Below are 14800 nucleotides of genomic sequence, written 5' to 3'. Positions count from 1 at the left end.
CCCTATTCTGCATTCTAGTGCAGCCCTGGTGACGCCTCCTCTGGCTCAGTCACATAGCTGCGTGGTACGTGACTGGAGGCATATCATTGTCCTCGCCTGGATCACGCCAATGTGGCCCCAACCCCACCTCCCCACCCCATGATGTCAGAAAAAACCCAACAGAGCAAATTGGCTGAGGCCAAGGAAAAGGTAAAATGCATCAGATTGTGACACCCCAAACCCAACCCTGCCCCAGGCCCCTCTGACAGCAGAACAGCTGCCAGAGTCCATGTCACTCCAGAGGTACACCGGGCTGGGCCCCCCCAGTGCCTCTGGGCTCCCCTAACCAAAATCTTGTGTCAGCCCCAACCCCTCAGCAGTCTGCCCCTGACCTCATCTGACTTTGAGCTGGTGACTCATGGGGCTCCCCACTCCGTACTCTGCCCTCACCCCCTCTTGCTCGAAAACTGACCTCCCTGGGCCCTTTGGGCTCACGTTTCCAAGGAACTGGATGCCACAGCACCTGCCCTCACCAGTCACCCCAGGGTGACTTTGGGCAGGTGACTCCTGGGACTCCCCGCTCCATACTCAGCACTCACCTACCGCTGCCCCAAGCCCAACCTCCCTGGGCTCTTTGGGCTCACATTTCCAAGTACCTGGGTCCCAACCCTGTTAACCCCACCCCAATCTCAAAGAGGCAGCTTGGGCATGGCACTGATGTGTCCCCCATCCCCCACCACACCACGGAGGAGTGGAACATACTGACGGCACCGTCCCTCTAGGAACTGTCATTACTGCTGCAAGACTGGCCTTTGATCTTAGGACCCATCCCCTAAGTTTTCTCACCCCATTTCTGGTTCCTCTGTTTGCAGCACAGATTTCCAGCTGAAAGGGAATGGGGACTGTGTGACCTAGGAGTGAGAAGTTTCAGGATGCCTTACTCCCTTAACACAGACATTGACAGTTTGAAAAGCCTACACCTCCCTTGTGAACTCAAAATGTTGACAGTGTCTCTGGGTGGCAGTGGGAAAACAGGTTTGGTTTGGTTTGGTTTTCTCCCAGGCTTCTACTCTCCAGAGAGACTTCAACAGTTTTTTCTAAGTTATCCAGCTCATATTTGAATTCTCCATGGTTCTCGCACCAGAGTGCCCATCAGTCAGTGATCTTTGAAGTGAGATTTGCTCATCTTCTGCAGAAGAGATCTTGGGAAACTGAACTTGACAACTTGAATCTTCCTCATCTCATCTCATCCTGGGGTACTTTGAGTACCACAGGATACATATGGGACATCTTTCTGAAGCATCAGTTTCCCTTGATTCTCTTGAAAGAGACAAAGCATTAATGTTCTTAGGGATGACAGTCACATAGATTTCTAAGAGTGTAGCAGACTTCTCTCTGAAATGAAGCTTGGGTTGTCCTCTTTCTGTTCAATTCCCAGATTTAACAGAAAGGCTGCCTTCTGCCCTGAGGATACATGACTCTAACAGGATGTATGACTGTAAACCACACAGTGTACACCTTCCTGCCTACTTTTTATTTTCTACCTCTGTCTCTGGTTTTGGTCCCTGGCAGCTGCTGATTTGTGGCAAAACCCCAGAGCTCACAGTCAGAAGACTGAGTTAAGTTCCATTACTGCCTTTCTTTTAGCCACAGTATCAATCCCTCTCAGTCACTAAGTGATTGCAACAGCACCTCGTACAGTTGTTGGTGGCATTAAATCAGATGGTCTATGAGAGTATTTTGTATAAAATGTAAAGTGACTGTAGGAGCTTGTAGTTCTCATGAGTATCACTGCTCCTCTTTTCCACAGTTTACAGGCTATCATCAGTGGAACAGTGCTTGTGTTGGTACTGGAGCAACCGACACCAAACAGAAGAAAATAAATAATGACACTAACCCTGAGACAACCACTTCTGGTGGTTGCCATTCACCTGAGGATGTGAGTCTTGGCTGGCTGGTCTCCTGAGGACAGGGGACACAAGGGGAGGTTGAGGGTAACTGTTAAGATTGTGGAAGGAAGAACTGCCGGGTACTGGTTAAGAATTCTGGGTTTGAATCCTACCTCTCTCTCCATCTGTGAGGGACATGATTTACAGCAAATTGCTTGAGTTCTTTGGACCTCTCTTTTCACATCTGTAAAATAGGGGTGGTAATGTTTTACTTACATGTGTGAAGTTTAAATCAGATTTGTTATTGTTGTTGTTTTTGTGTTAATCCCTAGTCCAGCACCTGCTGTAAACTCCTCTCCTCTTTGGGCTTCCATTTCCTGAGGAGGTAGAGTTAGAGTGTCAGAGGTTTCTGTTTGCTCTGAGAGTCTTTGATTTAAAGATTCACTAGAATGGAAACCTTGGGGCCAAGGGCTCCTGTCTGCCTTTTCCGTCCTATATCCCAGCTGTGAAGAACCGTCCCCGGTCCCCATGTACTTGGTCAATGCTTGTTGAATGAACACATCTTTCTAAATCACAAGCTAGCAGAAGGGTGGGCTTTTCTCACATTCCATGTCTGAAGGTTTCTGTTACTGTCTTTTCCAGAGAATCTAGTTTCAGACTTTCAGTTCTGTGGCTGTGGGCAAAAACCAACAAAGAACCAAATCCTTTTTCTTTGGCAGTTAAGGAGTGTTGACCAGTTCATGCTCCCACTGGGTCTAAGAACTTTGCCCTTAAAATCCATTCCTGACCCCTGCTTACCACTTCCTGCCCTGGGGAATAGAGTCGAGGGGCCACCCTCAGTCACCTTCCTTTGACTCTCCCCACAGAAACAACAGAACCGAGCTCAGCTGAAAGAAGTAACATGGTTTCTTTGTTTGCTCATGACATGACTGCTGGGTTTGGGGGGCACTCAGATGTAGAGGCCCCAGTCTCATCTCGCCTACTCCCAGTACGGGGAGGAAGGCTCACCTCCCAGATTCCAGCCCATCCCCACAGGGTCCCTGATAACCTGGTCCCATGGGTGGGCCTGTCCTGGGGAAGGGGGCCATTCTGGGGGCATGTCTCTTGCTGTGGATCTCTGCTTCCCCCTAGTAAGAGCTCTGTCTTCCTCTTCCTATAGGAAAAGAAGGCGAGCCGTCAACATCAGCCAGCCCTAAGGAGGCAGCTAGAGGTGAGTGGAGGGGGTGAAGTTCCCTCCTGTCCTCTGGATGAGGTTTCTTTGCTTCTCTTTCAGCACTTGCTTGTCTTTTCTCCCAAATGCACAGGATCATACAGTACAAATCCTTATGTGTCAGAAAACTGAACTGGAGACAGTGCTCTATTACAGCCAGGATGCTGCCGGGAAATTTGAAGGTGGGAATCTGGGCACCCCATCATCCTTCAACCTCGCATTTTCACAGGCCTTTAGGGGGAGTCCTTTGGGCCGCATCTCAACCTCTCTCATTCCAGGAGAGTCCCAGGATCTGGCAGACCGCCTGCATCATTCCTGGCACTTTGAAGGAGAGTTACAGTGGGCCCTCTCCTCTGTGTCCACACAGCACAAGAAGGCAGACAGGGTGAGTCCAACCACCTGCCCGGTCCCATGGGAGCCCAGCTTTGCAGATAGAGGAATGAGCCTAAAGGTCCCTTCTGCAGGATGCAGTGTCCTGCCCAGAAGACAGCATGGGCCATTTCTTGCTGCTTTTGTGTGTGGTTGTTAGAGGCAGGTTAGAGCTGAGTCAGCTGCTGTGGGTGAGTTGCGGGGTGCTGTGGGGAGCAAGCACTGGACACAGAGCTCCGAGGCCAAGTGCCCACTCTGCCCATACTTGGCTGCACCCTTGGTCAAATCCTAGGTGGGGGTTAGGGTACTTGTACCATGAAGGTACAGAAGAGTATCTTTAGTATGTTACCATTTGTGTAGAAAGAGGGAACACACATACGTGTGTGTGTGTGTATGTATTATGGTAATATACATAAAACATGTTTGTAAGGATTCATAAAAAACTCAGGAGATAGGAACAGTATTGGGGGGAGATATTTCCCTTCTGTACCTTCTGAGGTTTGGACTATGCCAATGTATCGTTCTTTCAAAAATCAACAAAGGATTAATTTCCTTCTCCTTATCTGTGTCCCTACCCCCAGCGAAAGAATGGGCTTAGAGAATCAGATATACCTGGGTTTTGAAATCCCAGCTCTAAGTGATCTTAGGCAGCACTTAACCTTTAATACCCCATGTTTTTCCATCTACACAATAGAGGTGATCATGGTAACTGTCTCCTATGGAGGTTGTGAGGATTAAATGGGATTGTTAGCATCGTGCCTGGTGAAGCACTCAATAAAGTTTCCAACAGTGGTAGTAATAACAGTAATAGCAATAGCAATATTATCTCATCTCTCTGGGACCCTGTTAGCCAGCTATCAATTCAATCTCTTTCCCTGTCCCTTCCACCCTTACTGAGTTCTTTGAAAAACAAGTGAGAGCCAGATGCGGTGGTGCATGCCTGTAATCCCAGCTACTTAGGAGGCTGAGGCAGAAGAATCACTTGAACCCAGGAGGCGGAGGTTGCGATGGGGTGAGATCGCGCCTGTGCACTCCAGCGTGGGCAACGAGAGAAACTCCATCTCAGAAAAAGAAAGAAAGAAAGAAAGAAAGGAAAACAAATGAGACCATGGGCTTGGAAATGTCTTGAGAACATGTCAGGTGTGATTGAGAGGGAGCAAGAGTTACTGTGGAGTAGTCACTGTAGCTGTCGTTACTGGTCGGCCAGCTGCTCCTCTGCCTGCTCTATCCTGACTTGACCTTTCTCTGTTTGTAGTACATCGAGGAGTTAACAAACGAGAGGGACGCCATGAGTCTGGAGCTGTATAGGAACACGTAGGATGGGGGAAGGTGGGATGGGAGGTCTGGAAGCCCTTAGTGGGGGTGGTGTGCTGGGAGGTGGGGGGTACAGGTGAGCATGGTGAGAGGCTCATACAGGTTTTCATGTGTGCACAGGGAAGCTCTAGTGCCGCCTGTGCCACTGACTCATGGGGTAGCCTCAGGCAACTCATGTCCTCTCTCTGGCCTGCCACCTGGGACTTTTAATTCCTGGGGTCCCTTCCAGTGCCATGATTCTGTGGTTGTGGGGTGAGGCAGAGGGTCGATCACCAAAGCAGTCCTTTCTGTTCTTCATTCATTCCTTTCTCTACTGCCTCTGGCTATAGCATAACCAATGAGGAGCTGAAGGAGAAAAATGCTAAACTACAAGAAAAACTTCAAATCATAGAATCTGAAAAGTCTGAGATCCAGCTCAACATCAAGGAGCTAAAAAGGAAGCTGGAGAAGGACAAAATCCTGCTGCCACAGGTGAGAGACTGCAGCCCTCGGGGGTGTGGGAGCAGCATCCAGCTGGGACCATGGTCAAGGGATCATGCAGGGTATGGGGAGGGTCCAGCCAAGAGTTGGAAAATTTGGGCCCTTATTCTGGTCCCACCATAGAATCCTCTAGAGTGTGCTAAAAATCTACAAAGTGGGGACCTGCCTGGGAAATCAGAACCTCAGGGTTAGGGCTTAAAATTTCTTTTTAAAGAATCATAGATGAAAACCATTGTTTTATAGATTACATTTATATAGTTAGCTTATGAGTCTATTTCCTTTTCAGGTTCAAACCAACACTTTACAGGAGGAGAAGATGTGGAGGCAGGAGGAGAAGCTTCAGGATCAGGAGGAGAAGATACGGAAGCAGGAGGAGAAGCTACAGGATCAGGAGGAGAAGATACGGAAGCAGGAGGAAAAGATGCGGAGACAGGAGGAGAGGCTGTGGGCACAGGAGAAGGAGCTGCGGGAGCAGCGGGAGCAGATGTGGGAGCAGGAAAAGGAGCTGCAGGAGCAGGAAAAGAAGATGCAGGAGCAGCAGATGAGGGAGCAGGAGCAGCAGATGGGGGAGCAGGAGGAGAAGATGTGGAGACAGGAGGAGAAGATGTGGAGACAGGAGGAGAGGCTGTGGCAGCAGGAGAAGCAGATGCGGGAGGAGGAGGACAAGATGCGGGAGCAGGAGGAGAAGATGTGGAGACAGGAGGAGAAGATGTGGAAGCAGGAGAAGGAGCTGCGCGAGCTGGAGGAGCAGATGCAGAAGCAGAAGGAGCAGATGTGGAAGCAGGAGGAGCAGGTGTGGAAGCAGGAGGAGCAGAGGCCCAAGCTGGAGGAGCAGATGCAGAAGCAGGAGGAGCAGATGTGGAAGCAGGAGGAGCAGATGCGGAAGCAGGAGGAGCAGATGCGGAAGCAGGAGGAGCAGATGCGGAAGCAGGAGGAGCAGATGCGGAAGCAGGAGGAGCAGATGCGGAAGCAGGAGGAGCAGATGAGGAAGCAGGAGGAGCAGATGCGGAAGCAGGAGGAGCAGATGCGGAAGCAGGAGGAGCAGATGTGGAAGCAGGAGGAGCAGATGAGAAAGCAGGAGAAGGAGCTGCGTGAGCTGGAGAAGCAGATGCGGAAGCAGGAGGAGCAGATGAGGAAGCAGGAGGAGCAGATGCGGAAGAAGGAGGAGCAGATGCGGAAGCAGGAGGAGCAGATGAGGAAGCAGGAGGAGCAGATGAGGAAGCTGGAGGAGCAGATGAGGAAGCAGGAGGAGCAGATGCGGAAGGAGGAGCAGATGAGGAAGCAGGAGGAGCAGAGTCCCGAGCTGGAGGAGCAGATGCGGAAGCAGGAGGAGCAGATGAGTAAGCAGGAGGAGCAGATGCGGAAGCAGGAGAAGGAGCTGCGCGAGCTGGAGAAGCAGATGCGGAAGAAGGAGGAGCAGATGGGAGAGGTGGAGGAGCAGATGTGGAAGCAGGAGGAGCAGATGCGCAAGCTGGAGGAGCAGATGCGGGAGCAGGATGAGAGGCTGCGATTGAAGGAGGAGAGGCTGTGGGATCAGGATGAGAAAATGCGCGAGGAGGAGGAGAAGATGTGGATACAGGAGGAAAAGCTTCAGGAGCAGGAAAAGGAGCTCCGGGAGAAGGAAGAGGAGATGCAGAAGCAGAAGATGCGGGAGGAGGAGGAGAAGATGCGGGAGGAGAAGAAGATGTGGGGGCAGGAGGAGAAGATGCGGGAGAAGGAGAGGATGGGAGAGCAGGAGGAGAAGATGCGGGAGGAGGAGAAGATGCGGGGGCAGGAGGAGAAGATGCGGGAGAAGGAGAGGATGGGAGAGCAGGAGGAGAAGATGCAGGAGGAGCGGTGCTCAGAGCCCCGCCTCCCTCCCTCCAAAGACCTTTCTGATAGGAGCCACCCTGGCAGTGTGGAGCCTGCAGGAGAGGCCGGGAAGGGTTATTCCCATGACAACCGCACTGCACAGCAGATGATGCAGCTGCTTGGTGGAAGGAAGAACGCCCAAGAGCGCCCAGTCTTAGGCAGCACCTCCTGCATCCCATTCTTCTACCGAGGAGATAAGAAAAAGATGAAGATCATCAGTATCTAAAAGCCGGCACTGTCAACAAGGCCTACAGAAGTGTAAGCCGCCGTGTAACTTTGTGAATATCGTCTGAGAACAAACTTGAAAAAAAGAGAAAAAAGAAAATTTATTCTAAATTGTGGCAAAGTACTGGCTTGGTGCAGTCACCCACACTTGTAATCGCAGCACTTTGGGAGGCCTAGGCGGGGGGATCACCTTAAGTCAGGAGTTCAAGACCAGCCTGGCCAACATGATGAAACCCCGTTAAAAAAGTTAGCCAGGCATGGTTGCACACGCCTGTCATCCCAGCTACGCGGGAGGCTGAGGTTGCAGTGAGTCTACATCACACCACTGCACTCCAGTCTGGGTGACAGAGTGAGACTACACCTCAAAAAAAAAAAAAAAGTTTCTACCTGAGGACTATAATATCTATGTACGTTTCTATTGTTTTTTTCTTGGTCTTTCTCATTTAGTCTTGTGTTGTCTTGTCTTATGGCATGCCTAGTAAACTTTTATCTGCCTCCAGAGAGTAATGACTTTGACTTTATGGCACACAATTGGAGTAAGACCAGACCACCTTCATCTGGTTTGGGACTAAGCTAGTTCAAAGCAGGTTTTAGGTTTTGTGACAGCTGGTCTATGTTTTATTCATTTGGACTCCTAGGGGTGGCCCTTCCAGGGTCCCCACCAAGGTCCCATCTCCTTCCTGGGATCCAAATTCTCATTAGGTCATTTCAGCCCTGTGAGAGTGCCAAACATTCAGCTAGGCTCTCCAGCCTCTTAACTATCACTTCACACTCAGTTTCTTAGCCTCTTAGCCCTCTACTGTTGACCAATCACCAAATGTGGGAAAAGCACTATAGACTGTCAGGGTCACTTCCTAGGCCTGGTCACTCAAGTCCTGGCTGAGGTCTTCAATTACCTTCCAACAACTGTTTTTGATGGGGGGGGGACACATTTTTTTGTGAGAGTCTAAATAGTTTCTGTGGCATAAATGCATGGTTTAATGGTGCCTGGGTTGTAACAGAAAAGTGTATGGGCAAAAATCATAAGGGAAAAATGATTCATATTTTATGTCTGTCTACATTAGACCTGCTCAGGGAATAGAATTTGGGAATCACATAATAAATAAGAAACTGCATGCTTGATTGAACATTTGCTTTCTTCACTATCAGGACATGGGGACATATATTGTAAGACTTTTAAAGGCATTTGGGAGAGATTTTATATAGGCCATAAAATGCATTACCCCTCAAAAATAAGAATCACTGAAGAATATAGTTGACTCACAGAAAAAAAAAAAAATCCTCTCTAATTTTAAGCCGCTATTAGTTCTCTTTACAAAAAACTTGGGAAAGTTATTATTTTTATTTTTTTGCAAACTTTAACCATGACCTTGCTTTACTTCCATGTATTTAATTTCACTGAAATTATATTTCAAAGAAAAGTCTTTCTGGAAATTGTTTTTACTTTAATACCCAAAATTGGAACAACAGCACTCACAGGAGCAAGGCTCCAACCAGTGGATCAGCTGTTTGGCGTGGATGTAGAAGAAGGTGCATTGAAACTCAGTACATCTGTGTTTAGCCTTAGGCAGAAAGTCTGTTTCTTCAAGTAAACCTAATGTACTAAAGATACTCCCTGCAGATGGCTTGTTTCCAGCCCATGGCAAGGTAGACAAGTCACATGGCTTTAAAGGCAAAGCCGTCTTGTCTGTCTCATGGGGACATAAGAACAATCGATTGTTGAAGGAATCCTAGGGCTTTTGGCTTCCAGTACAGACAGACAGATGTGCCTCTCTCGACCTTGCTGAAGCAGGCCCCAAATATTCACTCCTAGAACATGGAGACAAAGAGAGAAATCGAACTTTCCAATATATTCCAGTTTCTTCTAGATTCAAATATAGCTCTGAAATGAAGATGAGATTGTTTGCATTGTTGCATTGTTTTGAAATTTTATTATTAAACCCCACAATTCGAAGGCACGGAAATGTTTGCCTAGCATTCAGCACACCCCAAACATTTCCAGATGGGTTGCAAGAAGTCAACCTCATCCAGATTTTGTTTCTGCTGGAGATGTCGTCCCTTGCTGTATGTCCTTGCATATTTTTCCTGCCAGCTGTGGGAAGTGACAGGACATGGTTTAATTTGGGCTGCTGTTCTCTTTCTTTAAGCCTGCAGCAGACAGCCCTTTTGAAACTCACCCTTTGCCTCTCCTCCCTCCTATAATTCATTTTATTCCTCATTTTTTTTCTGATAGTGCATATTACTTGAGATTTTCCTGGAAAAGTTGTGATTATCTGGAATTAGATCTTCTGCCACCTTCAACAGCTCGAATCCTTGTAGGCTAGCAGCTAACCTAGAGCTGGCAGACTCAAATGGAATCTTGATCTCTTCATATTTAAGGCTCAAAACTCAAAAGAAGTGCTTTGTAAAATACTTCTGTTTATATTATATGTATGATAATTAGCATGAGTACAAAACGAGCAAAATTTACTTGGGCTCAGGTAGACTTTCCTATGGATCAGATAAATGGAAATGAAAAAAAGTATGAGGACACAGATTTGCTGATTGTTCTCCATCTTTTATATTTATTTCTTAACTTGTCTTGGTCTACTGTAGAATGTTCCAGAAATGTCATTGGGTATAATGTCTGATTTAGCACTGACTTATTTGTGGGTTTGCTTCGAGTGTATTTTCCTTGGGCTTTGGGTATATGACTGCCACAAATTTTAATTACACTAATTAGACGCAGGTGGATGCTTAAGCCCAGTTGGAGTCCTAGCCCTGTTCAGCTGCCTCTGTCATTAGTTTTTCTGGTGACATGGTTTGGCACCATCTTCCAACACATTTTCTGGAAATTAGTTTTAAGTTCAAAAATAACTTGTCTAATAAAGCTACTGACATTCAACTAGTGTCTTTAACTTGTTGAAGTGGACTTGAGTAAAATGCATACATTTAAACTGTAACTTGTGTACCCATTTCTTTCCTTAACTGTGGGCTTTCAGATTTGTTTGGTGGCTAGAGAGGGAGTCATGCCCGATCCTCATGAGTCCCTGTGCTCGTGTCTAGTTTAGGTGAAGCCTGACTTGGCTCAGGGCTGGGTGGCAGGTTTTAACGTGTGTGGCAATGCTAGTCAATTGGGGATATCCACATGGCTCATAGTGTAGAGAAGGCTTCTGAGGTCTAGACCCAACAGGTGGGAAGCCAGCCTTGGTTAGTGCCGTGGACCACGGGCACAGGAGGAGTCAGTCTCAGGAGCACCTCTGCCCTGCATCTCCCTCGGAGGATATAGGGCCATGTGTGCCTGCCACTTCCCTGTTCTCACAGCTCTTTGTGATCTCAGAGAAGCCTTTGGATTTTGTTTTTGGGAGAGTATGCCAAACTATGGCCTCCACAGCATGGGGTTCAGGTTGAGTTTGCCATTCCTAGTTTCTCCCTGGAAACATATCCCTCCTCTTTAACCCTACTTAAAGGGTTTAAAACATTCTACTCTTACTTTTAAAGGATGCTTTAAAAATACAGGCCACATCTGTTTCACTTAATCTGCATTCAACAGCACCTCATGACACAAAAAGTAATGCAGTCTGTTTGCCAAGCAAGCATTTGGAAATTTTGAGGCACGGAAACTGATAGGAGCCTCCGTTTTTCCACCTTGAGGATTGTTGCACTTTGCATCCACCCAGGTCATCTCTCAGCAGCATCCACGCTCACAGGGCTGCCTCTCATCCTCTCACATATTTTCAGGTGTGTTTGTTCACTATTCAATGCACTCAGCTTTTGTCAAGTGCCCACTTGCTCTCTGCAAGGTGTTTTGAATTCACATATGGCCAGGGGCTCTGGTGCAGGGAGGAGCACACAGAACCAGAAGACATGGAGCATGGGGCTTCCAAGGTCTTCCCTTCAGGAAGCCAGATGATGAGGGCATTTCTCCTTTGTTACTTTGCTAAAGCGGCTGACAGTAGTTAGACACAGCTGAGGAGGCGGGAGGCCCGCAGCACTTCTGGGGGTCCAGCATGCTGTTTAGCTACTGTGAGGGTGGGCAGAAGAAACAAGCAGACTCCCTCCTGCTCTGGGACAGTTTCACGTAGGAAACCAGGAGTCTGAGCCACCCAGAGTATGGGCATGTTGAGGGCTGCTGGCCTTTTTGTCAGGTCTTCGGAACAGGCACGATGGGGTTATTGTCATCTCGAATCTCAGGCTAAGGGAGCTTCAGGAAAAGATTTCTGCACCATTTTTTTAGGACATTGTTTCCAAATCCTTTAAAGTGTAAGGGTCACTTGGTGCAATCATTTCACTACTTATTTGGCAAAGGGAGTTTACAGAATCAGTGTGGAACGTGGAGACGATGTGAAGATGGCGTTTTCAGTCTGCTGATGTCCTTGTTTCCTCCTTGTCTCTCTTGCAAAGTCGCCAACCTCCAGCAGCAGCTGGCCCAGCTTGACAATGAGTCCCGGCCAGGCACGGCCGAGGCTGACAAGGACCGGCTGCAGCTCATCAAGGAGAAGGAGGCCCTGCTGCAGGAGCTTCAGCTCATCATTGCACAGCGCTGCTCCGCGGGAGATGTGGTCCTGCTGGAAGAGGAGGGGGAGCGCCTGGAGCAGGAGCTGCGATGTGCACGGGCCACCTCCGCACAAAGCGCCATGGAGAGATGGGTCAGCGGGGACAGGACCTCCAGCGGAAAGCCTGCTGGAAAAACTCCACGGGGTGGCTTGTGTGTGGCTGAAGGGTGTTCCTGATGATTGCTCAGAGCTTCCCCTGCCTGGATGTTCCCTGGTCTAGGAGGGGCATGCAGTGGGGGACACTGCCTTCTGCTCCCTGGGTCTCTGGAGCCTCTGCTCTGAAGCAGGAGGTGATAAGGGGGAAGGAGTGAGGGAAGATGGGTGACCTCCACCTCCCACCATGCCCCACCCTTCCCGAAGTTTGTGCTTGGTGCTTTCACCTGCCTTTGTGGGACAGTGCCCTGAGCAGGCTGTGGTCTAGCTCCGGCCTGGGCAGCTCTGTTGCATGGGGGGAAGAATTCCCTTTTCCTGACATGGTGAGCATGGTGGGAATCCACCTACTGCTTTCCTCCCCAACTTTGATTTCTAACCATGAGAGCCTGCTCTTCTCTGGCATTGGGAAGCTGGCCACCTGTCATGCATCTGTCCCAAGGCTCCTTCACCACGCAGGACAAGCAAAGCCAGCATGGTGGCTTTGGTATTCGGTGCCACTAGGTCGTTCAGCCTTTCCTCGTGTGCCATGTGTCCTGGTTTCCACTTGCTGTGTGAGATTGCAGATTGTGTCAAAGGCTGAGCCTGCCTTCCACACTTAGCAGCAGTTTCTCTGTGGCTATCAGCTGGGCTTTGGAGAGCAGCCCCTCCCCCACGTGTTAAAGTCTCGCCCCCGGAGCTCACATGAGCAGCTCCACAGAGACTCTAATAGACGCTTGGATGATTGGATCTGTTCAGATGCTCTTACTCCTACTGTTTCACAATGGGTGTCTGTATTGTTGGGGTCCTTTATGCTTGGATGTTCATGGGTCATCTTCATAGGAGACAAGTCTGTGGCTTGGCACGAGGGTCTCACGGCAGCCTCAGGGAAGCAGTGGTGTCTGGAGAGTTGAGCTCAGAGCCCTGGGCAGGTGAATTTCATTTTGCCTGAGATGGTGGCATGCCCTGTCACTTCACCTGGAATCAACCACGAGGAGAATCTGAATGTAAAAGGGACTGTGCAGCTGAAGTTTTCTACTGTGCTCTTGCATGGCTGCATTTGTTTTCAGCTAAACATTTCCTTCTGTTCCACCCCTGATATTCTTGTATGTGTGTTCTGCATAGGAGGACCTGGGAGTTGCTGTTGCTTCTCTGTGAAGGGGGGAGGACTTGGCCCCACAAATGTCGCCTGCATCTCAGGGCCCCACACCCACGCTCCTTTGACTGTGGCTGCTGTCAACATGTGGAAATCCAGCACACACACACGTGCTGTGGCCCCTGAGTACAAGTCTGCAGCCCTCCATGGAGCCAGTGTTAGCCCCGATGCCTGGGTTCAAGGGTGGGGACAGCAAAGCCAGACCAGCTTTGACTCATGGGGGCCTCACATGAGACCAGCCCAGGTGCTGAGTCCTGGGACTCAGAGCCCTTGACCAGGACCTAATCGCCCCAAGCGTGTTTCCTGAATCTGCTGCTAAATGACCTTGGTGGGAGAAGAACATCCACATGTGCTAAGCACTGGCATGCACATCTCATGGGGGTGGGGCGCTTGTAGCTCTGGGCCTTCTGTGCCGGTACACACAGGGCCCATTTCTCCACGCCGCCTCCCTTCAATGGAGGGGTGCTTGCAGTGTGCAAGTATGGGGCCACATGGTAGGAGGCTTCCCCCAGCACAGGCTGGCAGCATTAGGAGACTGGCATGGGCCAGGTGCAGAGAGAGTGAGGTTGGCGCCTTAAGGCTGAGCTGTGCCAGCTGTAGAGCTGGGCCCAGTCTTCCTGTCTCACCTGCAGTGTCATCAGCAGCAAATGGGAGGCGTTTGCCTGGCTGGGGTGTCATCCAGGGGGAGAAAGAGAGAGATGCGCACCTCCTTCAGGCCTCCCACCCTGGCAGATGATACATGCAGCGGCCTCCCAGCTGCTCAGAGCCGGCATCTCTGGAGGGAGCTGGCGCACATCTCCTGGGCTGAGGGAGCAGGCTTGAGGTGAAGGACACATACCCTAGATAATCTCTCGGAAGGCTTGTGTTAATGCTTGTGATATCCTTTGTTATTTTAGCTTGCTCGTGTTAGTGTGTGGCAGGCATTTATACAAGATGCTGATGTTCAACAGAGAACCCCACGTCTCTATTGCAAGATGCCTGTCATCCTGAGAAATCCTCTTTCCAAGGATGACTGCTTTTATTATAGGGGTGATTATAAAATGAAAGATCTATCAAAAAGCAAAAATTTGGTTCTGCTGAACCTGAAGTCACGTTTTCCTTTGTCATAATTTAATGGCATCTTTACAATAAAGTACTTTATGTAAAGTAAATGAAGACAGTAAATTAGACTTTATATTTTCTTAATCTGTTAGCTTACTTTTCTACTCCCTTTTCATAGCAGTGGTAAATATTCTTTAAGTTAGTTTCCTTTGAATTGGAGACACAAGGCTATGTGCTTTAGGAGTTGGGCCCTGGCCAGTTTTCTGCCAGGAAACTGTAACCCCTTTTCTTTTTGTTGAAAATATAAGTACAGAAGTCAGGGAAATGTCTAAGACTCTTATTCTAGCAGTTTATTTTCCAGCCAGTTTTTAGATGTCTCAGTTATTGCCAGCGTGGCCCCTGTTTGGTAAGGAAGTTACATTTTTAGTCATCTGCAACTTTCAGAATAACCAGCATAAAATTAGACTGCACATGTGGCACTCATGGGCACTTGTGTGTGATCTTGTATCCAGATGCACTGTCTCTTGCACACTCCAAAATGCACCTATTTGTATAATGACAAATGTGTTGTATTGGATAGAAGGGGGGAATTTGATCTAAAACTTTTTTCACTACAGATAAA

General features: G+C 48.8%; 1 protein-coding gene across 2 annotated transcripts; it reads left to right on the top strand.

Annotated features, from left to right (window-relative positions):
- On the top strand, positions 1 to 10031 carry LOC112131509 (golgin subfamily A member 6-like protein 7). 2 transcript variants are annotated; one of them, XM_054532194.2, is made up of 8 exons: positions 1 to 189; positions 1790 to 1918; positions 3028 to 3078; positions 3173 to 3260; positions 3357 to 3463; positions 4703 to 4761; positions 5091 to 5232; positions 5528 to 10031. In XM_054532194.2, exons 1-8 carry the CDS (start codon positions 139 to 141, stop codon positions 7316 to 7318), a joined length of 2418 nt encoding a protein of 805 aa, XP_054388169.1. In that variant the 5' UTR covers positions 1 to 138; the 3' UTR covers positions 7319 to 10031. The 2 variants fall into 2 exon arrangements, with proteins under 2 accessions (XP_054388169.1, XP_054388170.1); XM_054532195.2 differs by lacking the exons at positions 1 to 189; positions 1790 to 1918; positions 3028 to 3078; positions 3173 to 3260; positions 3357 to 3463 and adding an exon at positions 3835 to 4587.
- Positions 10032 to 14800: the final 4769 nt, after the last annotated feature.

Source organism: Pongo abelii, chromosome 16 (assembly GCF_028885655.2).
Source record: "Pongo abelii isolate AG06213 chromosome 16, NHGRI_mPonAbe1-v2.0_pri, whole genome shotgun sequence".
NCBI classification, from domain to species: domain Eukaryota; kingdom Metazoa; phylum Chordata; class Mammalia; order Primates; family Hominidae; genus Pongo; species Pongo abelii.
The sequence above is the reverse complement of the archived record's forward strand: the minus strand, read 5'-3'. Positions and strand labels throughout refer to the sequence as shown.